General features: G+C 42.6%; 2 protein-coding genes across 2 annotated transcripts in view; both read left to right on the top strand.

Moving 5' to 3' along the window:
* Nucleotides 1-262: 262 nt before the first annotated feature.
* On the top strand, nt 263-21941 carry polr3d (polymerase (RNA) III (DNA directed) polypeptide D). The gene is made up of 9 exons (XM_039804402.1): nt 263-411; nt 3983-4153; nt 6495-6538; nt 7127-7281; nt 10368-10492; nt 12962-13124; nt 14332-14579; nt 15657-15809; nt 21523-21941. The coding sequence occupies exons 2-9, from the start codon at nt 3989-3991 to the stop codon at nt 21637-21639; spliced, it is 1170 nt and encodes a 389-aa protein (XP_039660336.1). The 5' UTR covers nt 263-411; nt 3983-3988; the 3' UTR covers nt 21640-21941.
* A 1599-nt stretch (nt 21942-23540) lies between these two features.
* LOC120560824 (glycerol-3-phosphate acyltransferase 4-like) overlaps nt 23541-26435 on the top strand; it is a 36441-nt gene continuing 33546 nt past the window's right edge. The window contains exons 1-2 of the mRNA XM_039803692.1: nt 23541-23691; nt 25249-25884. Coding sequence (XP_039659626.1) covers nt 25717-25884 — 168 coding nt within the window. The 5' untranslated portion in view covers nt 23541-23691; nt 25249-25716. The remainder of the gene's footprint in view (nt 23692-25248; nt 25885-26435) is intronic.

Raw genomic sequence — 26435 nt, 5'->3', positions numbered from 1 at the left:
GATGATTCCATACAACGTGCTTCACGTGCTACAAACGATCGGATATTTTTAAATTTTTAATTTTTTTTCAAGCTCAGTTGGAGGCTTGCTCAGTAACAAAAAAAAAATTCCATTAAAAACATTTCAAATAAATATCTTGTAAAGCTTACAGATGTCATATGATTTAACAGCTTGTACATTGATTGTACACACAAATTGCACATTTAAATGTGGAAAACATAGACTGTTTCTTTCTGCGCATGTTTGATGCGCGTGAATTCAATGAGTGATGATGATAATGATGACGCTGCGGAAGTGTCATGGCGCCGGCCGTGCGTAATGCCGTGTCAGAAGCAGCAGCAGCACGAAACAACGCGTTGTAATGACAAGTTTGGACTAAATATCTAATTAGGACGACCGAGGAATCATAACGTGAGTATGTGGAGAAGCGCATCGTGTCAACGGTTATTCCTGACAGCGTTTAATTATGATTTTAAAGTTCAACAGACGCGCATCGCGTGCGCTTGTGTTCGGATTTGGCCACGTGCCGCTGATTTTTGTGCCGTTGTTGACGCAATGACATTAAATATTACGAGTCATAGTCGTGATATAAGACACGTTTTAAAGTGGTCATCGGCTTGTACACTTAAAATGGCTGTCCGTTGTTTATGTCCCTGAACTACAAGCGTTGCTGTGGTGATAAAGTAGAGGCCGCCTTGTTCTTATGGAGTAATGGCTGTCTCCATTCAGAAGAACACATGCTGTAGGTTACTGTGTAGCTCCAGGGGACAGTCAGAGACAGTCCACGACTACACCGTGATGTCTGGCTTTGTCTGTTTTTTTTTTTTAAGATTGCCGAATGGACCTTTTTCACAGCAGACATGTTTGACTTGTCATAGTAGGAAAAGCACATCTGAAATTGATAACCTTAACGATGGCTCAGTTCCATCAAGTGTCCCAGTAAGATATTTCAGGGAGTCAGCATGCACAATACCAGGACCTCTCCTAAGTGGAATACAGCCATCAGTAATGGTTTAATACCAGGACCTCTCCTAAGTGGAATGCAGCCATCAGTAATGGTTTAATACCAGGACCTCTCCTAAGTGGAATGCAGCCATCAGTAATGGTTTAATACCAGGACCTCTCCTAAGTGGAATACAGCCATCAGTAATGGTTTAATACCAGGGCCTCTCCTAAGTGGAATGCAGCCACCAGTAATGGTTTTGAATATACATGTGCTTTTCCTACTATGACATGTCAACATGTCTGCCGTGAAAAAGGTCTATGAAGTTTGACTTTTAATCATTCGTCTCCAAAACCAACTGTCAGTTTTGTCTTTGTTTGAAAGGCAACAATTTGCAAAGACAAAAGTAACCACGTAATCTTTGTCTTTTCATCATCAGTGGAAGAACTGTACACGTTTTCGTACAGTCGGTCTCCACTTTTTCTTCTGTCCATACCATGGGCACACTCACTCACTCACATACACACATACTCATACACACACTCACACACATACACACACACACACACTCTCACACATACACACACACACACACACACACTCTCACACACACACACATACTCTCACATACACACATACTCACACATACACGCACACACATATACAAATACTCTCACATATACACACACACACACTCACACACATACACACACACTCTCTCACACACACACACACACACACACACTCTCTCTCTCTCTCACACACACACACACATACTCTCACATACACATACTCACTCACTCACACACACACACACACACTCATTACATAAACATTCTTTTCAATGGGGTTCCGTTGCTAGGCGACAGCCTGGCTCCTTGGTAATTTCCTGGCAGTTGATGTCATTCACATACACGGCAACATGGATATAAAACAACAGCAAATCAACTTGGGGCCATTTAAAATGTTTACGTTTATAACTTGAGGAACATCGCATGTCCTTTGTGATAGCTCCTCGACTGAACCGGAAGTTGTTTGTCCCTCCTCGGTGAAGGACGTCTCAACGCTCTTATTTCTCCCCCGAGGAGCGAGCATCGAGGAGGGATCACCGAGGAGCTATAGTGGAGGAAACCCAAGAGCTGCCTTCCCGCGCTGCATCTCATGTCATGTTTGTTGTATTTTAACCCCCTACTGCTAGATGGCTATGCTGAGACAAACTACTAGTGTAGTGTCCTTGCCTAGCAGTGCCTAGCAGTAACCGTGCCTAGCAGTAACCGTGCCTAGCAGTAACAGTGCCTGGCAGTAACAGTGCCTGGCAGTAACAGTGCCTGGCAGTAACAGTGCCTGGCAGTAACAGTGCCTAGCAGTAACTGGGCCTAGCAGTGCCTAGCAGTAACTGGGCCTAGCAGTGCCTAGCAGTAACTGGGCCTAGCAGTGCCTAGCAGTAACTGGGCCTAGCAGTGTCTAGCAGTAACTGGGCCTAGCAGTGTCTAGCAGTACCTGAGCCTAGCAGTGTCTAGCAGTACCTGAGCCTAGCAGTACCTGAGCCTAGCAGTGCCTAGCAGTAACAGTGCCTAGCAGTAACAGTGTCTAGCAGTAACTGGGCCTAGCAGTGCCTAGCAGTAACCGTGCCTAGCAGTAACCGTGCCTAGCAGTAACTGGGCCTAGCAGTGCCTAGCAGTAACTGGGCCTAGCAGTAACTGGGCCTAGCAGTGCCTAGCAGTAACCGTGCCTAGCAGTAACCGTGCCTAGCAGTAACTGGGCCTAGCAGTGCCTAGCAGTAACTGGCCCTAGCAGTAACTGGGCCTAGCAGTGCCTAGCAGTAATTGGGCCTTACAGTGCCTAGCAGTAACAGTGCCTAGCAGTAACAGTGCCTAGCAGTAACCGTGCCTAGCAGTAACCGTGCCTAGCAGTAACTGGCCCTAGCAGTAACTTGGCCTAGCAGTGCCTAGCAGTAATTGGGCCTTACAGTGCCTAGCAGTAACAGTGCCTAGCAGTAACAGTGCCTAGCAGTGCCTAACAGTGCCTGACGTTTTGCTAGAAGCTAACATTGTAGCTATGGCTGAACTTTGGCCTACTTAGCATAAACATTAGCTCAAGAACCTGGGAACCACAATCCCAAACTGGCAGTTTGATTTTCTGTGTACTGAATTGTTGACCTAAAGTAAACTCCTTTGACTTCTATGAACATCATGTCTTTTTTTAAATATTAGTTTTTCTAAAATTAAACTTTAAAAAAAAATCCCAATATATCTCCTTACGCACAGTATCGAAATATATTGCAATATATTGAATTGTGACCCATGTATCGTGATACGTATCGTATGGCCAGGTTCTTGCCAGTAAACAGCCCTATAGGGGAGGACTCTGAATGAGCCCTTTGGGCTTCCTTCCTCTCCTGTACTGAGATTGCTTCTTTTTCTCTATTATACAGTACAGGCCAAAAGTTTGGACACACCTTCTCATTCAATGTGTTTCTTTATTTTCATGACTATTTACATTGTAGATTCTCACTGAAGGCATCAAAACTATGAATGAACACATATGGAATTATGTACTTAAAAAGTGTGAAGTAACTCAAAACATGTCTTATATTTTAGATTCCTCAAAGTAGCCACCCTTTGCTTTTTTTGATAACTCTGCAAACCCTTGGTGTTCTCTCAATGAGCTTCATGAGGTAGTCACCTGAAATGGTTTTCACTTCACAGGTGTGCTTTGTCAGGGTTAGTTAGTGGAAGTTTTTCCCTTATTAATAAAAAAGCAAAGGGTGGCTACTTTGAGGAATCTAAAATATAAGACATGTTTTTCAGTTATTTCACACTTTTAAGTTAAGTACATAATTCCATATGTGTTCATTCATAGTTTTGATGCCTTCAGTGAGAATCTACAATGTAAATAGTCATGAAAATAAAAAGGAAACTCATTGAATGAGAAGGTGTGTCCAAACTTTTGGCCTGTACTGTATGTGAGTTATATATTCTATTGTGCATATAAACAAAACTAACCAAGGTCTTCATTCCTTTTTCCACACGTCTCCAGTTTAGGATGGCAGATTCAGGCTCAGGTGACCCCAGTGGTCAACGTGCGGTGCCGGCCCCCGGAGGGAGCGGTTTGCCGCTGTTGATGGGCCGCCGTCCTCCGGCCGCCATCTCGACTGGCCGTCTCCCCTCGATGCGATCCAGAGACCTCACCCTGGGGGGGGTGAAGAAGGTGACGTACTGCGTGTCATTGTTAGAATCAGCGCTGCACGATATGGGGACAATGTGCCATGACGATCTTTTCTGCTAAAATACAACAAATTGCTTGTTGAATTTAAAACGAATGAAAGGAAAGAATGTCCAATAAAAGATTGGACATTTAATTTAAAGTAAAAGGTAACCCTAAAAAAAGTGACAGTTACATTTTAAAGTGCAGTTATTAAGGGTGGGAAAAATAATCGATTCTTAGATAGGGTTGGGTACCGTTTTGATTTTTACGATTCCGATGCCGAACCGGTACTTTTAAAACTATTCCGATTCCTAAATCGATTCTTGAAAAACTGAAAAATGACATCAAAGATGTAATATGTTTACTAGCGATCACATGCACAGAGGGAAAATATGGCATTTTAAAAGTAGCCTACATTTACGGTAGCTAGCTAACGGTAGACTACAGAGAAAGGGGGATATTTATACGTCCGTTTAGGAGCGACAGAGGCGAAAATATTTCAGTCGACTCATTAAGTGAAACCGAAATTTGCGTTCTAATCCGGTCCGATTCCTACCGGTTGCGTAGGAACCTATATTCTTAGATGCGTCGCGATTCTCTCTAGAACGATTCGATGCTCGAAAATTATTTGTGTGTTGATTTTTATTTAAAAGTTACTGACTCCAGACCAGTACAAATCAGAAAACCGAGTGATTGAAAGAGGATGGGATAATGGACAACAACTTAGAGTTTAGGCAAGAGTGTAGAGAAAAAAAAACACAAAAATGGCCAAAAGGAGAAGCATTTTAAAAATGTTGTACACATGATCTAATAAGACATGCATAAAATAATTAGGCAAAACACATATAGGCTGTCCATCTACTTTATCACATGACATCTGACCACCTTCATGTCCTAAGAAGCCAATTCTCCACCTTTAAACATGACTGAGCCTCTGACATGGAAGATTACTGGGAGAGAAGTTGACTTTCACAAGCAGGTTTAAAGGAACACGCCGACTTATTGGGAATTTAGCTTATTCACCGTAACCCCCAGAGTTAGACAAGTCCATACATACCCTTCTCATCTCAGTGCGTGCTGTAACGGTGTATGACGGCTCCAGCATTAGCTTAGCCTAGCACAGAACATGCAGGTGAATGGTTCCAACTAGCCTACTGCTCCGAATTGTGACAAAATAACACCAACATGTTCCTGTTTACATGTTGTGATTTGTAGAGTCACAGCGTGTACAAAAAACAACGTAACATGAGTCACAGCCATCTTCTAACCGTAAACAAACCGGGAACTATATTCTCAGACAGGCTTGCTGCGAGCATATCACTCCGCCCAAGTACTATATTCTTCCGCCTGAGAGTATAGTTCCCAGTTTGTTTACGGTTAGAAGATGGCTGTGTCTCATGTTACGTTGTTTTTTGTACACGCTGTGACTCTACAAATCACAACATGTAAATAGGAACATGTTGGTGTTATTTTGTCACTTATTCGGAGCAGTAGGATTACTGGAACCAGTCACCTGCATGTTTTGTGATGGGCTGATGCCGCTGGAGCTGTCAGACAGCCTTACAGCACGCACGGAGATGAGAAGGGTATGTATGGACTAGTCTAACTCTGGGGGTTACGGTGAATAAGCTAAATTCCCAATAAGTTGGCGTGTTCCTTTTAAGGCTTAACCCTTGTGTTGTCCTTCGGGTACCCTGGTGACCCTCGCGTACTATGTGATGTCATTTCACCTGAACTGGCACGGGGGGGGTCCCAGAGACCCGTGCTGCGATCGAACTTGTTTGGACAGGCTAATACAAAATGTAAATAAACTAACCAAGTCCCAGTGACACGAAGGACAATACAAGGGTTAAGCATGGAATGACTACAAAATAAAAACCTCAGTAGACAAAACCTGTCATTCAAACTTCTGTGTGACAAATACATCAAAATGTAAGCTTTGTCTAGCTGCTTTGTCTAGGAAGTGATGAGCAAACTCAGATTTATATGTATATTTTTCAAAATCAGGCATTGGAAATGTACATACAGAAATTGTTGCATCGATAATCGGTTTAAAATCGAATTGTTGGCCTCTGAATCGAAATCAAATCGTGAGGTGCCAAGAGATTCCCACCCCTAGCAGTTATCGACTGATATTTTCTTACAACTAACGCAATCAAATCTCCGAGTGTCTTTTGCAATATGTATATTGTGCCAGTTGATACTATGATGACCATAAAAAAAAAAAAAACATATTGTGCAGCCCTAGTTAAAATAATCATTGTCCAGGAAATGTTTAAATGAAGAAACCAACTCCTTGTTTCTCTACTTAAGTACTATTTTTTTTTTGTGTTTTGTATTTTAGAAAACCTTCACACCCAACATTATCGGCCGAAAAGCCAAGGAAGAGTAAGTTCTAATCTGACTTATAATATTTATATTTATATCTTAAAACTTATATCAGTCCCTCCAGAAAAACGTGATTATGCGATTGCATAATTCAACACATAATCAGCCAAAGTCTGCATATTTATACGGAGGGGTGCGCATTTTTTTTCAAATATGCCGCACTTTCGGGGCATAAATTGTTAGATTTCCACGCAAAATATTTTGGGCTTGCATGATTTCATAACCCCCGCATTTTCGTTGCAAAAAAAGTCCCATAATATATCTTAGCAGAAAGTTGTAAAATGTTGCGTTTACTTCACACAAGAGCAGCCATTTTCCCTCGTTGCCATGGAAACTTTTTTTTCCTCTTTTTCATCAAACTGCAGTTTTTGCAAGTTCCCGCAATTTCATCGCATAAAATTGCATAAATATCATATATAGCATATTCCATCGCATTTTTTAAGAAAACGTGGCGCATAATCAAGGATTTTTCAATCACAAAAAACTCCACATTTTTCTGGAAGGACTGTTATATGGAAGAAACGTTTGTCTCTGAAGGATTGAACTGTGTGTTTGACTGTCGGCCAATGACTTGATTCTGTTTGGCAGAACGAAAGCTGAAGGCGGGCAGAGGAGAGACCGGAGGGACGCAGGCCGAGGCCGCGGTCCGAGAGACAGAGGCCGGGGCCGAGGGCGCCCAGAAGTCATCCAGTCCCACTCGATTTTTGAGCAGGGGCCTGCAGAGATGATGATGAAAAAGAAAGGTAGGAGTTCAGCCGGATGACTGTAGTGGAAGTTTCCTTTGCAGCAGGGGGGGAAATGTCAGAGTTTAGTAAATTGAAACAAATAAGACAGACTGAGACTAAAACAAGTTGGGTTTTTGTATTTTATTAAAAAAGATATATTAGGAGCAACATGATTTCACAAAAGGCCGCAGCCCAGTGTGGAGTCAGTTTCTCAAATGAGTGAACAGGAACACCAGGCTTATATGCATCTTCAGAGTGACAGCACACACGCACTTGGCTTAGTATGACGCTACAATTATTACAGGCAATCTGATACACATGCAGACAATCAGAAAAAAACACAAGAGACATCTCGGAGCCATTTCGCCTCCTCCTCCCTGTACGACTTTCACCCCCCCAGTTACATCTTAACTGGCATGGGAAAACTAGAGATAGTTTTAAGGCGACTTTGTAGCCCCCTATCTGTTCAGACAAACAGTGCTCACATTATGTTCCAGACTGGACATCTCACAAAGTTAGAATCAAAATCTGCATGTGGAAATGAGATCGACTCTTTCAGCATTTGTGAGAGAATTAAAGTAGAAATACAACATAAAAATATAAGGAATTATGCTTAAATGTAATTTTTGCCATTACATGACCATTCAACTCTGAGGAGTTTTACTAAGTTTTCAACCAAAGAAAATCTTGGTTGATTGAAATTCTACCGACTGTCCAATGGGAAAAACACCTGCATGTTTTCTCTAGATAAACTCAAACTCAATTTGAAGTGATGGTTCGGAGTAATTTCAGCCTAGGGTCCTTTGCACCATGGCCTCGAGCCAAACGACCCCCCCAGAAGCTTTTTTCACCTGGGTCGAACATTGGGAGAGTTAGCTAGAGTAGCGTTATCAGCTGAATAGCTTAGCGCAGGGGCTAATGGATCCAACTATGTATTTCGTAAGTTACCCCACTAATAATGCCCAAAATGATACCAAACTTCTACACTAGTACAAACAGGTTATGTATTCATAAAACGATGGATTGGAAAGTTTGTAAGTACACCAGAAGTTTATGAAAATAACTCTGCTGCTGCTGCTACTGCTACCGGCTGTAAGACGAGTGCTTAAGGACCGTCTACAAATTACAACACCGAAAAGAGATGCAACAAAAATATTTATTAATTTAATGATTAAATAAGGTAATGTCTCCAAACTTACCTCAATTATAACTTGCCTCCTGCTAGTTGTACTACAGCACTTACTTTAAAAAATACAGGGAGAGTAGTATACAGCTGTTAAAACATAATCAAATATATGACACACCGGTATCGGATCAGTACGCGGTATCGGCCGATGCGCAAGTTCAGGAATCGGTATCGGGAAGCAAAAAATGGTATCGGTCGGACCATCTCTAATCTTAGCAACCAGATTCAACAACATGCAATAAAAAATTGGTGGCCCAATAGTTAGCACTGTGGCCTCACAGCAAGAAGGTTCTGGGTCCAAATCCAGGTGGTTCCGGGCCTTTCTTTTTTTTTCTTTTTTTTTTTTATAACAGTTTTTATACAAACACAAAACAATCAGTTACATAGAATGTATGCACAAAGTATGTTATACATAAAGTAAACAAAACACAACAACCCCCAAACCGCACCAGATAGAAAAAAATGAATACATAAACTTAAAACCTTAACAATGGAGTGAAGAGATAAAATAAGTAAGTGATCCATATTATAGGCTCAAATATATTTCAACTCTTAGAAAGATGCCTAAGGAAGGGCCCCCAGACTTTATCAAATTTTTTAGAAGCATCCACTTTGGAAAAACGAATCCTTTCGAGCTTGAGGGCAGCAACCATTTCAGCCAGCCATTTATGAAAGCTGGGTGGTACAGTGGACTTCCAGTCCATCAAGATCACTCTTTTAGCCGGTTCCGGGCCTTTCTGTGTGGAGTTTATATGTTCTCCCCATGTTTGCGTGGGTTTCCTCCGGGTGCTCCGGTTTCCCCCACCATCTAAAAAACATGTACTAAGTTCTCCAGTCAGTGCTCTTGATCAAGGCACTGGCTCAGATCTGGAGTTGGTCCCCGGGGCGCTGTGATTGGCTGCCCACTGCTCCGTTGAGGGATGGATTAAATCCAGAGAATGAATTTCGCTACATGTATGTGACAATAAAGTACCTTTACCTTAAAGCGCTCTAGCGCTCCCAGCTGGGTGTTTTCAGAAGAGCGCCAGGCTAGATGTACAGTACAGGCCAAAAGTTTGGACACACCTTCTCATTCAATGCGTTTCCTTTTTATTTTCATGACTATTTACATTGTAGATTCTCACTGAAGGCATCAAAACTATGAATGAACACATATGGAATTATGTACTTAACAAAAAAGTGTGAAATAACTGAAAACATGTCTTATATTTTTGATTCCTCAAAGTAGCCACCCTTTGCTTTTTTATTAATAAGGAAAAAATTCCACTAATTAACCCTGACAAAGCACACCTGTGAAGGTAAAACCATTTCAGGTGACTACCTCATGAAGCTCATTGAGAGAACACCAAGGGTTTGCAGAGTTATCAAAAAAAGCAAAGGGTGGCTACTTTGAAGAATCTAAAATATAAGACATGTTTTCAGTTATTTCATTTTTTGTTAAGTACATAATTCCATATGTGTTCATTCATAGTTTTCATGCCTTCAGTGAGAATCTACAATGTAAATAGTCATGAAAATAAAAAGGAAACGCATTGAATGAGAAGGTGTGTCTGGATCGTGTCTTGGTTCAAGTGCATCTTTGACCACATTATTACCACTAGTTTTGCACTTTGTTTTTTGGAATTCATGGTCAATAGGGGTGGCAGTAACTCAGTCAGTAGGGAGTTGGGTTGGGAACCGGAGGGTTGTTGGTTCAAGTCCCCATACGGACCAAAGTATGGTGGTGGACTGGTAGCTAGAGAGGTGCCAGTTCACCTCCTGGCCAATGCTCTCCATTAGTGCATGTAGAGGTACTGAGCATGTGTGTGTAATTCAGGCCTGTGTGTAATGCGTTTTAATAACAGAGTGTAAACATTGCAATTTACCCTTGCGGGATTAATAAAGTATACATTATTATTATTGTTTGTCTCACACGCAGGTGGCTATGAGAATGAGAAAGAAGCTCCGAGCATGGGACCTTCACCCATCATCAACATTAAAAAGGAGAAGAGAGAGACGGAGGAAGAGACCAAAGAGATTCTTGCCAAGCTGGAGCGAGATACTGTAAGTCCCCTCGGTGGTCGTCTTTATTAAATAGTAACCTTCAATGTCTGTCCACTGAAGTGCTATTCTTATTCTTTCACAAAAAGATCTTTCTCTGTAGGAGTCCCTTCAATGATATTGTCGGACACTTAGAATAATAATCTGAGTCTGTACTGAACTAGAATATGAGAGCTAATCTCAGTTTTATATATTCATTTTTTAACCAGTTTTGTTAATTGGGGTTTCATTAACTCAATCATTATATACACTTTGTTTATCAGTTTGTCAGAAATAACAGGAAAATGCGTAGATTTCTGTCAAATAAGGTAACGCAGACTCATTAGCTGTGTTTGAAACCGTTCCCTATCACAGAAATAGTTCCCTATATAGCGTGTTGGCCATTTTGTAGCGTTGTTAGAATTCTCTGCGTTTAATTCACTATATAGTCCACTATAAAATACCCACAATGCACTGCTAATTTAGTGTACATACGATGTATGCTACATTTTACCCCTGTATACCACAATGCAGCGCGACCGTGTTTTCCCGGAGGAGAAGAAGAAGCAGAAGTCGGAAAAAAGTTGAAAAGGAAAAATGGAGCGGGCTTTCGACGGTAGAAATGTAACGCGCAACATATATAAATACAACCTTTTACTTTCCTCCTGGGTGCTCGGCTTGTTTCAGGGACGTATTAGAAGTACACTGAACAAAATTATAAATGCAACGCTTTTCAAGAGCTGAACTCTGAGATCTAAGACTTTTTCTATGTACACAAAAGGTTTATTTCTCTCAAATATTGTTCCCAAATCTGTCTAAATCTTTGTCACCAAAATCTTGTTTGGCCGTTCCCTATATAGTTCATTTTCTAATAAACACTATATAGAGCAGGGGTTCTCAAGCTTTTTTCAATAATGTACCCCCTTTGAACAGTTTCTTTAAGCCATGTACCCCCTAACCAGCATGAATAAATTTTGGTAGAAAAAAAAAGTCTCTCTAAAGAGGAACAATACAGCGATAGATTTACTAAACAGCCTTGGACCTGGAAAACATTTAAATGATCATGAAGAAAGGTGGAAAAAGACGGTAGAAAGAAGGAAGGAAGGCAAGAACAGGTCGAAAATAGTAATAAATACTTAGAAAGAAGAGACACAAACTTCCAAAAAAGCAATAAAAACAGGAAGAAGGAAGGCAACACTAGGGCGACAAACTTAGTAAAAAAGTGACAAAAACTTTGAAGAAAAAAGAAAGTAAGGAAGAAAGGCAAGAATAGGTCAAAACACACGACAAAACCTTCAAAAAAACGGTGACAATCTTCAAAAACAGAGACAAAAACTTAGAAATAAAGCCAGTAGAAGTAACCACAGCCTTGTAACTGAAAAACATTTAGCAGAAAATCTTATGTACCCCCTGCAGCCCTCCAAAGTACCCCTAGGAGGACACGTACCCCCTGCAGTCCTCCAAAGTACCCCTAGGGGGACACGTACCCCCTGCAGTCCTCCAGAGTACCCCTAGGGGGACACATACCCCCTGCAGTCCTCCAAAGTACCCCTAGGGGGACACGTACCCCCTGTAGTCCTCCAAGGTACCCCTAGGGGGACACGTACCCCCTGCAGTCCTCCAAAGTACCCCTAGGGGGACATGTACCTCCATTTGAGAAACCGTGATAGAGGGAGTAGTGAGTGAGGGAACTGTTCTGAACACAGCTATTGACTTTACTGTGAGATAATGCTTACTGCCGTGCATAGCCCGGGGTCCAGGTTAAAACCTACCGAAATAACCCTTTAAAGTGCCCATATTATGAAAAAAATCACTTTTTCTGGGATTTGGGGTGATATTTTGTGTCTCTGGTGCTTCTACACGCATACAAACTTTGAAAAAAAAACATCCATGGTGTTCTGAGTGAGATACGGTTTCTGAATGTGTCCTGCCTTCAGTCTCCTAGTGAGCTGTTCAAAATCGTCCCGAGCTGAAACGAGCTGGCTAAACACAACCGTTAGCTAGCATGCTACCTCGTTCTCAATAGCGAAGCACTGCTACAACACACACAAGTTCACCATAATCTACAAAAGAACTACTTACATGTGCGCCCTGGTTTAGAAGAAGTCTCCCAGCTAATCCTGCCTTGGAACTGACTGAAGTTGGAGAAACAGCCTTTCTTTTACTGTCTATGGAGTTAGCTAGCTGACATGCTCTACATCTGAGCTACTGCGCATGTGCGAGTGCAATCAAAGATAGTACAGAAGAAGAAAAGAGGTCTCACTCTGTAGCTAAAACAGAAACCAGGTGAAAAGAGGATCTGCAGCAGTGAGAGAGAGCTGTGCAGTACAACAAAAATATGGTGTTTTTTTTAAATTAAACCATGTAAATCTATTCTGGTACAACCTCAAAATACAATTATGAACCTGAAAGTGAGCATAATATGGGCGCTTTAAGTAGCTTTATTTTGCATTTCCTTGACATTAACTTTCCTCGTCTGTTGCATTCTTTCAGTTCATAGACGATCCCTTCCTGAGAAGTGAGCGGAGCAGCTGCCCCGTCCAGCTTCCCCTCGCTGTGTCGGGATGGGGGTTCACGGAGGAATTCACCAAGGCTGCTGTTAAAATGGAGAAGGTGGAGGACGACGACGTCGAACCCATGGACCATGCAGTTGAAGGTAAAGTTCTTGTATCTACGTCATAAAGTGCTTCACTGTCAAATAAATAAAATCTAATACAGTCAAATAGGGCCGCGACTAGCCATGTTCTTCATTGTCGATTCATCTGTCGGTTATTTTCTGGATTAATGGGTTAGTTGTTTGGTCGGTCAGTGTTTCCCAAAGCCCGATCACTCAAAGATCTTCAGTTTACTGTCGCAGAGGAGAGAAGAAACTAGAAAATATTCACATTTAAAGCTGCTGGAGGTAAGATTGTGAAGAGCCAGGACTTTGCCAACAAATTTGAACATCGACAACTTCTCAGTCCCTCCTCCCTTTCACCAACGCGACGTTAACTTTACTCACCAACAGTAAAACGATGCTAACTAGCAGGCTACCGTTAGCCATTTCAGCATCACATCAGACCGACCACTGTGCTAACGTTACTATCATCCTCACCAACGTAGCTTTGTGGACTTTTGTCAGAATTAAATTCAGAATTAAAGAAAATAAATAAGAACTGTTTTCATTCAACATTGTGCCCATTATTATCAGTAATTAAGTAACTCAGACTTTTAAAAACACATTTTTAAAATATTATAGATAGATTGATTGATTGATTGATTGATTGATTGATTTAATAGTTATTGATTTAATGTTTTGCAGCTTTGCATTGCTTGCTCATGGAAATCAGACACCCCTTGTGGCGTCTCGCAATGGTTGAGGGGAATGACTTTTTACTTGGATAAGTTACACAACAAAATATAGGCTTGACAAGTTATGGAAAATTTTGAACGTTTTCTTCAATTTCCTTGAGAATAACAATATGGATGTGGATGGTGGGAGTGATATTTTTATTTTATTTATGTGTCCTAATGCCTGTAGTGGCCATCTGTACTAAACGGTGTTGAGATAAACAACTGCTGTATGAATTTCGTGTAAGCATACACCTATGGATGTACAGATTCATGACCGTGGGTACTACAGCTACTACATTTGATCCTTGGTCCCCTTTCTGTTTTATGTTACGTTCCTTGTTGTACTGTTTTTGTTCGTCAAATGTACAAAAACTCAATAAATGCATGTTTGCAGCTTTAATTTCTTTGCAGAGTCCACAGAGTCAAACGACATAAAGCTTATTGGGAGACTATTCCAACGCTTATAGGAAATAAATATCACCGTTGTTGGCACCGCTGCTCTCTGAACATACACCTTATCCCCTCTTCAGTGAAACAGGAGCCCGAGGAAATGGAAATAAAGAAGTCGGAGGGATTCTTCCGGCCGCCCCCTCTCCCTGAGCCCGACGTTCTTCCCGACCTGCTGCACCGATGGAGTCTGGGCAAAGGGGAGGAGCTGTTCTTCATGCAGATGCCCGACACGCTGCCGGGCCAGCCGCCCACCCAGGAGCACCGGCCGGTGAAAACAGAGGTGCAGTCGGAGGACGGGCAGTCGGTGCTTCTGAAGACCGAGTCTAAGGTAGGTACAGCTGCCGTCTACGTGATAAATACATGGTGATGTTGAGGTAATGTGTGTAGACCAGGGGAGGTGCTAGGGCTGCACAGTTAGGGTCGGGTACCGTTTGGAATTTTTACGATTCCGATGCCGAATCGGTACTTTTAAAACAATTCTTATTCCTAAAGCGATTCTTGAAAAACTGAAAAATGACATAAAAAGGCTTTTATTTAAATTTAAAAATATTTAAATTGAACAATATATTAACGTTTTAAAGTACTTAAATATATAATAAGTAAACCTAAGTCACCGTACACATAACTACACAAAATTTAGAAAAAACAGTTACACTATTAACAAGTAACAACAAAATAAATGTTGAGTTGGTATGCCAACCAGCTTCAAACTTTAGCAGTTCTTTTGCAGAGAAATGACTATATTTGCCTTCTCTGGCAAGATACTACACCTCTCCTGACTTATGGCATGTAGGCCTACTGCACAGGAGAAAACTCTCTCAGACGGTGTCCAAGAGGTCTGTACACACAGGTAGGAGTTTGACAATTTGGGGAGGCTGTCCTGCCTCCCCCACCACCAGGCTACATGGTCTCGTCCTGAACGATAGACTAGCAGAGCAAGTGTAATATGTTAGTAACGATCACGTGCAGTGAATGGTTAATGTTTTCACGTCCGTTTTGGTGAGCCCAGAGGGGAAAATATGCCATTTTTTAAAAGTAGCCTACATTTCCGGTAGCTAGCTAACGGTAGACTATAGAGAGAGGGGGATATTTTTAATGCTTTTTAACTCAAGAATAAGGTATAATATCTTATAAATTAGGTTTATTGACCATGAATTCCAAAAATAAGTGTAAATCTAGTAATGAGTTGGTGTTAGTGGTGTTTATACATGGAAGTGAAAAGAAGCGTTAAATGTCAAAGTGCCAAAAACGTTGGAAAAAAAGCGCCAAAAGAGACAAAAACGTTAGAAGTGATTCTGTTTTGACCTGGGAGGAGATCTCAACCACCCCCCTTGTTGAACCCAAAGTTACACCCTTGAAAGCGTGCCCAGTCTATCTTGTAAATGTTATTTTGGTTTTAAAACAGGAGGAGGAAGCTGAAGACAACAACTGCAATCTGAAAGACCTGCGGGAGGGTCTTGTGGGAAAGATGCTTGTGCGGAAGTCTGGCCGGGTGCAGCTCATACTGGGACACGTGAAGCTCGACGTGTCTTTAGGAACATCGTGCTCTTTCCTTCAGGTATGACCCTAGTATTGATGTCTCTGTTTGTCTTTGTGCTGTATCGGTTTCTATGGAGACGTACCTTTCCTTCCAGTGGACCACCATGGCACCTTATTTCAGTCCCATGATCTAATTTGTTACGTATTTTCACCAGTGTTGGGGCAGTTACTTCCTAAATGTAATACATTATAGATAACTACTTACTGTCATTTGAGAGTAATTCGTTATATGACAATATTACTGTCTCTGAATTTATTTCTTTACACTACTTTTGCGTTACTTTCACCAAAATAACAGCGGAAGAATGACTTGGCAGGGATCAACACAGTCTCATCTTTATCCACTGTTATACATCATCGTTTCTTCATAATATTTTGTATAAGTAATGTGAATATGCAAACTAACTAAAGCTGTGAAATACATAGTGAAGTAAAATGTACATTAGGCCTACTTGACTCTGCATTGTGTTGAAGTAGAAGTATAAAATAGGAGAAAATGAAAATACTCAATTAAAAGTACCTTACAATTGTATTGAAGTAGCCCACGGTATAGATACTTTCCACCGCTGATAAAATGTAATATTACGTGTAGCAAGCCTAAACATTAAGTCCGATGCTCGGACACACGGCTGTCTGCGCTGACGTACCGTTACCTGTTGGGACACTATCGCCTGTACCGTTACCTGTTGGGACACTATCGCCTGTACCGTTACCTGTTGGGACACTATCGTCTGTACCGTTACCTGTTGGGACACTATCGTCTGTACCGTTACCTGTTGGGACACTATCGTCTGTACCGTTACCTGTAGGGACAGTGATGTCGTCTGTACCGTTACCTGTTGGGACACTATCGTCTGTACCGTTACCTGTTGGGACACTGATGTCGTCCGTACCGTTACCTGTTGGGACACTGGTGATGTCTCTACCGTTACCTGTTGGGACACTGATGTCGTCCGTACCGTTACCTGTTGGGACACTGGTGATGTCTCTACCGTTACCTGTTGGGATACTGGTGATGTCTGTACCGTTACCTGTTGGGACAGTGATGTCGTCCGTACAGTTACCTGTTGGGACAGTGATGTCGTCCGTACCGTTACCTGTTGGGACAGTGATGTCGTCTGTACCGTTACCTGTTGGGACAGTGATGTCTGTACCGTTACCTGTTGGGACACTGATGTCGTCTGTACCGTTACCTGTTGGGACAGTGATGTCGTCCGTACTGTTACCTGTTGGGACACTGGTGATGTCTGTACCGTTACCTGTTGGGACACTGATGTCGTCTGTACCGTTACCTGTTGGGACAGTGATGTCGTCCGTACCGTTACCTGTTGGGACACTGGTGATGTCGTCTGTACCGTTACCTGTTGGGACAGTGATGATGTCTGTACCGTTACCTGTTGGGACAGTGATGATGTCTGTACCGTTACCTGTTGGGACAGTGATGTTGTCCGTACCGTTACCTGTTGGGACAGTGATGTCGTCTGTACCGTTACCTGTTGGGACACTGGTGATGTCGTCTGTACCGTTACCTGTTGGGACACTGGTGATGTCGTCCGTACCGTTACCTGTTGGGACAGTGATGATGTCTGTACCGTTACCTGTTGGGACACTGGTGATGTCTGTACCGTTACCTGTTGGGACACTGGTGATGTCTGTACCGTTACCTGTTGGGACAGTGATGTCGTCTGTACCGTTACCTGTTGGGACACTGGTGATGTCTGTACCGTTACCTGTTGGGACAGTGATGTCGTCCGTACCGTTACCTGTTGGGACAGTGATATCGTCTGTACCGTTACCTGTTGGGACACTGGTGATATCGTCTGTACCGTTACCTGTTGGGACACTGGTGATGTCGTCTGTACCGTTACCTGTTGGGACACTGGTGATGTCGTCCGTACCGTTACCTGTTGGGACGCTGGTGATGTCGTCTGTACCGTTACCTGTTGGGACAGTGGTGATGTCTGTACCGTTACCTGTTGGGACACTGGTGATGTCTGTACCGTTACCTGTTGGGACAGTGGTGATGTCTGTACCGTTACCTGTTGGGACACTGGTGATGTCTGTACCGTTACCTGTTGGGACAGTGATGTCGTCCGTACCGTTACCTGTTGGGACAGTGATGTCGTCTGTACCGTTACCTGTTGGGACACTGGTGATGTCGTCCGTACCGTTACCTGTTGGGACAGTGGTGATGTCCGTACCGTTACCTGTTGGGACACTGGTGATGTCTGTACCGTTACCTGTTGGGACAGTGATGTCTGTACCGTTACCTGTTGGGACACTGGTGATGTCTGTACCGTTACCTGTTGGGACAGTGATATCGTCCGTACCGTTACGTGTTGGGACAGTGATGTCGTCTGTACCGTTACCTGTTGGGACACTGATGATGTCGTCCGTGCGTTACCTGTTGGGACAGTGGTGATGTCTGTACCGTTACCTGTTGGGACAGTGATGTCGTCTGTACCGTTACCTGTTGGGACACTGGTGATGTCTGTACCGTTACCTGTTGGGACACTGGTGATGTCTGTACCGTTACCTGTTGGGACACTGGTGATGTCTGTACCGTTACCTGTTGGGACACTGGTGATGTCTGTACCGTTACCTGTTGGGACACTGGTGATGTCTGTACCGTTACCTGTTGGGACAGTGATGTCGTCCGTCCGTTACCTGTTGGGACAGTGATATCGTCTGTACCGTTACCTGTTGGGACACTGGTGATGTCGTCCGTACCGTTACCTGTTGGGACACGGTGATTGTCGTACCGTTACCTGTTGGGACAGTGGTGATGTCTGTACCGTTACCTGTTGGGACAGTGATGTCGTCTGTACCGTTACCTGTTGGGACAGTGGTGATGTCTGTACCGTTACCTGTTGGGACACTGGTGATGTCTGTACCGTTACCTGTTGGGACACTGGTGATGTCTGTACCGTTACCTGTTGGGACAGTGATGTCGTCGTCGTTACTGTTGGGACAGTGATATCGTCTGTACCGTTACCTGTTGGGACAGTGATGTCGTCCGTACCGTTACTGTTGAGTGATGACGTTATAAGTGTGTCGTCCGTACCGTTACCTGTTGGACAGTATGTCGTACCGTTACGTGTTGGGACAGTGATGTCGTCTGTACCGTTACCTGTTGGGACACTGATGATGTCGTCCGTACCGTTACCTGTTGGGACAGTGGTGATGTCTGTACCGTTACCTGTTGGGACAGTGATGTCGTCTGTACCGTTACCTGTTGGGACACTGGTGATGTCTGTACCGTTACCTGTTGGGACACTGGTGATGTCTGTACCGTTACCTGTTGGGACACTGGTGATGTCTGTACCGTTACCTGTTGGGACACTGGTGATGTCTGTACCGTTACCTGTTGGGACACTGGTGATGTCTGTACCGTTACCTGTTGGGACAGTGATGTCGTCCGTACCGTTACCTGTTGGGACAGTGATATCGTCTGTACCGTTACCTGTTGGGACACTGGTGATGTCGTCCGTACCGTTACCTGTTGGGACACGGTGATGTCGTCGTACCGTTACCTGTGGGAAGTATGTCTGTACCGTTACCTGTTGAATGAGATTACTATTTAATGGTGATTCTGTACCGTTACCTGTTGAATGATGCGTCTGTACCGTTACCTGTTGGAACTGTGATGTCTTACCGTTACCTGTTAACTGGTGATGTCTGTACCGTTATGTTGGACACTGTGATGTCTGTACCGTTACCTGTTGGGACACTGGTGATGTCTGTACCGTTACCTGTTGGACACTGGTGATGTCTGTACCGTTACCTGTTGGACAGTGATGTCGTCGTGCATTTACCTGTTGGGACAGTGATATCGTCTGTACCGTTACCTGTTGGACACTGGTGATGTCTCCTACCTGTTGGAACTGTGATGCGTTCCGTTACCTGTTGGGACAGTGGTGATGTCTGTACCGTTACCTGTTGGGACAGTGATGTCGTCTGTACCGTTACCTGTTGGGACAGTGGTGATGTCTGTACCGTTACCTGTTGGGACAGTGGTGATGTCTGTACCGTTACCTGTTGGGACACTGGTGATGTCTGTACCGTTACCTGTTGGGACAGTGATGTCGTCCGTACCGTTACCTGTTGGGACAGTGATGTCGTCTGTACCGTTACCTGTTGGGACACTGGTGATGTCGTCCGTACCGTTACCTGTTGGGACAGTGGTGATGTCCGTACCGTTACCTGTTGGGACACTGGTGATGTCTGTACCGTTACCTGTTGGGACAGTGATGTCTGTACCGTTACCTGTTGGGACACTGGTGATGTCTGTACCGTTACCTGTTGGGACAGTGATATCGTCCGTACCGTTACGTGTTGGGACAGTGATGTCGTCTGTACCGTTACCTGTTGGGACACTGATGATGTCGTCCGTACCGTTACCTGTTGGGACAGTGGTGATGTCTGTACCGTTACCTGTTGGGACAGTGATGTCGTCTGTACCGTTACCTGTTGGGACACTGGTGATGTCTGTACCGTTACCTGTTGGGACACTGGTGATGTCTGTACCGTTACCTGTTGGGACACTGGTGATGTCTGTACCGTTACCTGTTGGGACACTGGTGATGTCTGTACCGTTACCTGTTGGGACACTGGTGATGTCTGTACCGTTACCTGTTGGGACAGTGATGTCGTCCGTACCGTTACCTGTTGGGACAGTGATATCGTCTGTACCGTTACCTGTTGGGACACTGGTGATGTCGTCCGTACCGTTACCTGTTGGGACACTGGTGATGTCGTCCGTACCGTTACCTGTTGGGACAGTGGTGATGTCTGTACCGTTACCTGTTGGGACAGTGATGTCGTCTGTACCGTTACCTGTTGGGACAGTGGTGATGTCTGTACCGTTACCTGTTGGGACACTGGTGATGTCTGTACCGTTACCTGTTGGGACACTGGTGATGTCTGTACCGTTACCTGTTGGGACAGTGATGTCGTCCGTACCGTTACCTGTTGGGACAGTGATATCGTCTGTACCGTTACCTGTTGGGACAGTGATGTCGTCCGTACCGTTACCTGTTGGGACAGTGATGTACGGTTACCTGTTGGGACAGTGATGTCGTCCGTACCGTTACCTGTTGGGACAGTGATGTCGTCTGTACCGTTACCTGTTGGGACACTGATGTCGTCCGTACCGTTACCTGTTGGGACAGTGATGTCGTCTGTACCGTTACCTGTTGGGACAGTGATGTCGTCCGTACCATTACCTGTTGGGACAGTGATGTACCGTTACCTGTTGGGACACTGGTGATGTCGTCCGTACCGTTACACGCGTTACTGAAATTGTATCGGGTATAATATTACCGAAATGTAATCAGTAATGCGTTAAATGACTGCGTTACAGCAAAAAGCAAAACGTTACTGTAATTGCGTTACTTTCGTAATGAAATTACAGTAACGTATTTCGTTACTCCCAACACTGGTTTTCACGGTGTTACACTTCAACAGTTTAACGACAAACTGAGACTTTCTTCATTTGCAAAATTATCTTTTAAACTAATTCATGGCGGGCGCCCGGTTAGCTCAGTTGGTAGAGCTGCCCAAAAAATGATCTTAAAAAAACAACTTCAAATTCATGGCTCAATTCAAATGGGATCAAACTATTATTGGTCTCTCCATGTGTATATATATGATATTTTATATCATAATTATTAACATTTTTGACATGCTTTTCTTTTCTTCCCCGCCTCTGTTTTTATTTATTTATTTTTTAGGAGCTGGTCTCTATTAATTCGGAGGGAAGAACGGGCGACTTGACCGTGTTAGGGAACGTCAAACACAAGATGGTTTGTTCCCCAGACTTTGAGGCTCTTCTGGAGAGTAGCGCTTGATACTTGTGATGTTGACAAGAAGTTCCCTTTTGCTACGAACTGTCACTTTGAAACCTGACATCAAATACAAGTTCAATGGCTGTTGAGTGAGTGGCTATACTAACGTATTGAAATACACTATCTATAAATATATAACGTATGAAGTTTTTAGTTTCTTCTTGTGGAAATAGGCATATTAATTCAGGGTTCAAAGGTTGAATGGGGTGCCAAATTTCAGTACCGTTTTCATTTCTCTAAATCTGAGATTACTTGACAAGACTGTACATGGATGTAAATGTGTGAATAAAGAGAAGTTTTTGTTATACCGTGTTGGTCTCCAATTCTTTTAATTGTTGGTTCACCCAAATTACATTATTTCTTTTTTTTTCTCACCTTTTTAATTAACATCATTTTCATTTAACGCATTTTAAATGTATAAAAAACGGATTTGCAGAAACATGAATTAGCATTGGAGCAATGGAACATAAAAGGCCCTAATAAAAAAAAACTGACAGCTACATTTTCTATGTTTATTCTTCTTAGAAAACTATTTTAGAAATGTCTTATGATATATAGGGCTGGGCATCGTTCTGGATCTTTCGATCCGGCGCCAATATCGATACCTCAGTTTTCGATGCCGGTTCCTAACCATACTTTCTTCGATGCCATATGTTTTTAAAATCCATTTCAGCCTCAACAAAAATACATTAAACGCAAAGCTTTTATTTTCCACCTTAATTAGTTAATTAAATAGTAAATATTAGGAAGATGAACACTAACAGATTTTTTATTTTATTTGTGGAACTTGTTTGTGGATTTACAGATAAGTTTAATATTTGTAAAAATATTTTGTGGGTTTAGAATTTTCTTTTTTGTATTTGTGGAAAGGGTTTTATATCTACAGATTACACATTTACATACCTTATTGTCAATCTGTTCACACAGTCATTGAGACAAATCTTTCTTGTGGTGTAGTTGGTAGCGATGCTGTAATGCTGTGTGGAGAGGAATCCGCTGACACCGTTTCTTGATTATAAAGGTTTATTCACATCCAAGAAATCGGCATCGATTTACAACCTCTGAAGGGCCCGGAGAGGACCGTTTTCCCAGATTCTCCAGTGGTCCTCTGACTTTCTTTGTTTGAACATGGTATATATCCATAATGTGTGTAACATAGATATGGGGAAGAAACAATAATTTGACCAATGGCTTCATGCCAACTGGCTCTGTCTTGGAGGGCCCATTGATAACGCATCCCAGATGTTTCCAGAGAGGTGTCTTATGAAAGTAGAGTAAAGTTCATCACTTCTAGCTACATATAGATAGTTCAGATATGGCCTAAATACAAGTTATAGAATGATCAGATAAAATAGGATGACAATACACCTCATTCTCCATAAATGTTTGCCCTCCCGTCGTCGCCACTTAGAAAAACGACTGTTGCTTTCTTTATAAAATCATCAAAATCATCCAAACATTAAATATATATATATATATATATATATATATATATATATATATATATATATACAGTACAGGCCAAAAGTTTGGACACACCTCATTCAATGTGTTTCTTTATTTTCATGACTATTTACATTGTAGATTCTCACTGAAGGCATCAAAACTATGAATGAACACATGGAATTATGTACTTAACAAAAAAGTGTGAAATAACTGAAAACATATCTTATATTTTAGATTCCTCAAAGTAGCCACCCTTTGCTTTTTTTGATAACTCTGCAAACCCTTGGTATATATATATACACATTAGTATAGTATATTTAAATATAGGGCACTACCAAACATTGCTCCACAGCGCCACTAGTGGTCATAGAAGGTAAATCTCTTAGCGTGCAGTACCTTGTTTTGGCCACCAGGTGTCAGGGCGGAGCTTGAGTGACGTTCAGCCGAGTAGAGGAGTGCTGTTCATTTAATACGTACGTAGTCAACACCGAGCCGCCCGTTGTCTGCTGTCCATGTTGTTCGCCGGGTGGAGTTTGGCTACAGTCCGCAAGACAAAGACAAAGACAAGTGATTGACCAGCTTACTGTACCGGACGTAACGTGACTGAAGGTTAGTTAAATATTTGGTCCGTTTAAATTCATTGACGTTAACTCATGGTTAGGATAGTAACGTTAAGCTGTAAGAAACCGCTAATTGTACCCACCAAACCAAGCTTATAACTGAAAAGGTTGGCTCAGCGTTTCATTTACACACCCGGACGGACGGTCCTCTCTCTCGGGGAGGCTGAGCTAGCTAAAACGAGGTAGAGTTCGGGAGGCCCACAATTTCACTTTAGACATTAAATTGTTTATGTGTCCACGTTGACGTTAAAGGAGTCTTAAGTCCCATGACTAGCTAGCTAGCTTAAGTCGTACTTGTATGCTAATTGCCGTTGTGAGAGCTAACGTTCCGTTCCATTCCTAGCTAACGGGTAACTGTTAGCTAACGTTTACCCAGTACCAGTTACCGGGGACGGAGCCTCTCGTTAGCATCATCCGAGGAGATGAAGACAGAGCATGGATGTATAATAAGAAGGGACGGAGGGCCTCTAACGTTATCTCTGCAGCACTGTTAACCGTAACGTTTGCTTATAAAGTTATCTGCCCCTTCGCTGAAAACTGCTTCATGCCCGTTAATCAACCGCTAATTTAGTCCGTTTGTAACCGGATCAATCGTTGTGAAATTACCCGCTAACACCAAGCATTCCCCTTTTACAGTGTTAAACACATACTTTAAACATGTAGCTACATTTCTGTCAATATACGCTGTATATACTGTGGTATTTAACTACCTCAGATATATAAGCAGACTGTAATGGTTTAATCTATAAAATGTCAGAAAAATGTAAACAAAAATCCAAGGTGATGTCTTTTAAAATGTCTTGTTTTGTCAGTCCAAATCCCAAAGATGTTCAGTATAATATGACATAAAAAAAAATTAAAGAGCAGGAAACCTTCCTATTTGAGAGGCTGAAAATCGCAATTTCTGCCATTCTCGCGTGAAAATTTACTTACACCATTATAAAAATAGTTGGCAATTAATTTTCTAGGATTGATTAGCTAGCTAGTAGTTGCAGCTCTCTCTTCCTCCCTCTCTATCTCTCCCCCTCACTCACTCTCTATCTCTCTCTATATCCCTCTCTCTGTCTCTCTCTCCCTCACTCTCTCTATCTCTATCCCTCTCTCTCTCCTCACTTTCCCTCACTCGCTCTCTCTATCTCTCCCTACCTCTCTCTATCTATCTCTCTCTCTCTATATATATTTGTGTGTATGTATATACAAATCTGTACATAGTAGTCAAATGTTTGTTTACCTTGTTCAGCTTTATTGTTAAGCCATGTGTCTATTTCTGTGTTAAGAAAAAAACAGATTGAAGTTCCTTAAGTGTTTACACCTACTTGGTCGTTAAAGCTACAGATTATTCTGTGATTAGTGGCATCCATTTCTTTTTACTTTGCACTAACTTTGCACACAGGACCGGTATTCAAAGTCATTAACGTTTCAGAGGAAACGCAGGGAAATGTTTTCTGTTTTTCATTATAAAGTTACACCACATGTGCTCGGTTCGTAGAGGAGATACTGCTGTGACATGGGTCTTTCTGAGCGTCTGTTTGTACATCTTTTTCAGGTCTGTGTTGACACCGAGCCGCTGGATCTTCGCCAGACAAAAGAACCACCTGCTGTGCCTGCTTGTTTCATTGTTTACATCTCTGTCGCCAGCGGGAGGCTTTTGCTCAAATAAGCAAAGGACATCTGCAGCCGAGGTCTTTATGACGTCGCAACCGCTTTTAAAAGACTCGACAAAAACCTGGAGTTAATTTTTTCAACTGAGTTTCTCAAACCGATTGAGGGTAAACATGATGAAATTCATTGATATTGCCCGAGAGAGCCTCGCCAAGACGGCCACTTGTACTTTATATATCCGTTCTCTGTTCAGTGTGAGGAGAAGCTCCGTCCCCTAAAAGTTATCTTGATGAAGGCCTTTTTCTGACAGAAGATCGGGGCCACTTGAGGCCGGGAGGCGGAGTGCTGTGCCTCTCTGCCCTCTTAAATTCAACCCTTTTTGACAGATTTCCTCGCCTTCCTGACTTTCAAGATGGAGCTCTTCTTCAACCCTTTTGACAACTTGGTGTGCATCCTGCTCGGCATCTCCCTCACCGTGTGGTTCACCCTGCTGCTGGTCTTCATTATCGTGCCTGCCATCTTTGGTGTGTCCTTCGGCATCCGACGTCTTTACATGAAAACCTTACTGAAGCTCTTTGAGGTAAGAGTTTGACGCATAGCGTTGTCTGTTTATTTGAAGAAACTAGTTCAGCGCTTGTTTGTAGCTTGGTGCCTGGTTCCCAGTATTTATTTCCCACAACTTTATTGTGTAAATTCTCACAAACATGTTGGACAAAATGCATTTATAAAACTATAAAACTCTTGGTTCCCAGTCTTTGTGGCCTGCAGCGTTGTCGGGTTATAAAGTAACTAAAGCTGGAACAGATGAATGCAGTGGAGTAACTAAAGTAACTAGTAACTAAAGCTGTAACAGATGAATGTAGCGGAGTAACTAAAGTAACTAGTAACTAAAGCTGGAACAGATGAATGTAGTGGAGTAACTAAAGTAACTAGTAACTAAAGCTGGAACAGATGAATGTAGCGGAGTAACTAAAGTAACTAGTAACTAAAGCTGTAACAGATGAATGTAGTGGAGTAACTAAAGTAACTAGTAACTAAAGCTGTAACAGATGAATGTAGTGGAGTAACTAAAGTAACTAGTAACTAAAGCTGTAACAGATGAATGTAGCGGAGTAACTAAAGTAACTAGTA

Source organism: Perca fluviatilis, chromosome 6, assembly GCF_010015445.1.
Source record: "Perca fluviatilis chromosome 6, GENO_Pfluv_1.0, whole genome shotgun sequence".
In the NCBI taxonomy this organism is placed as follows: domain Eukaryota; kingdom Metazoa; phylum Chordata; class Actinopteri; order Perciformes; family Percidae; genus Perca; species Perca fluviatilis.
Note: the sequence above shows the minus strand (reverse complement) of the source record. Positions and strands in the feature narration are given on the sequence as shown.

Coding starts and splice junctions, on each gene's coding strand:
- polr3d (XM_039804402.1), top strand. CDS start 3,989: ATGGCAGATTCAGGCTCAGGTGACCCCAGTGGTCAACGTGCGGTGCCG. Junction 7,282..10,367: donor GATGATGATGAAAAAGAAAG/GTAGGAGTTCAG, acceptor TCTCACACGCAG/GTGGCTATGAGAATGAGAAA. Junction 10,493..12,961: donor CCAAGCTGGAGCGAGATACT/GTAAGTCCCCTC, acceptor GCATTCTTTCAG/TTCATAGACGATCCCTTCCT.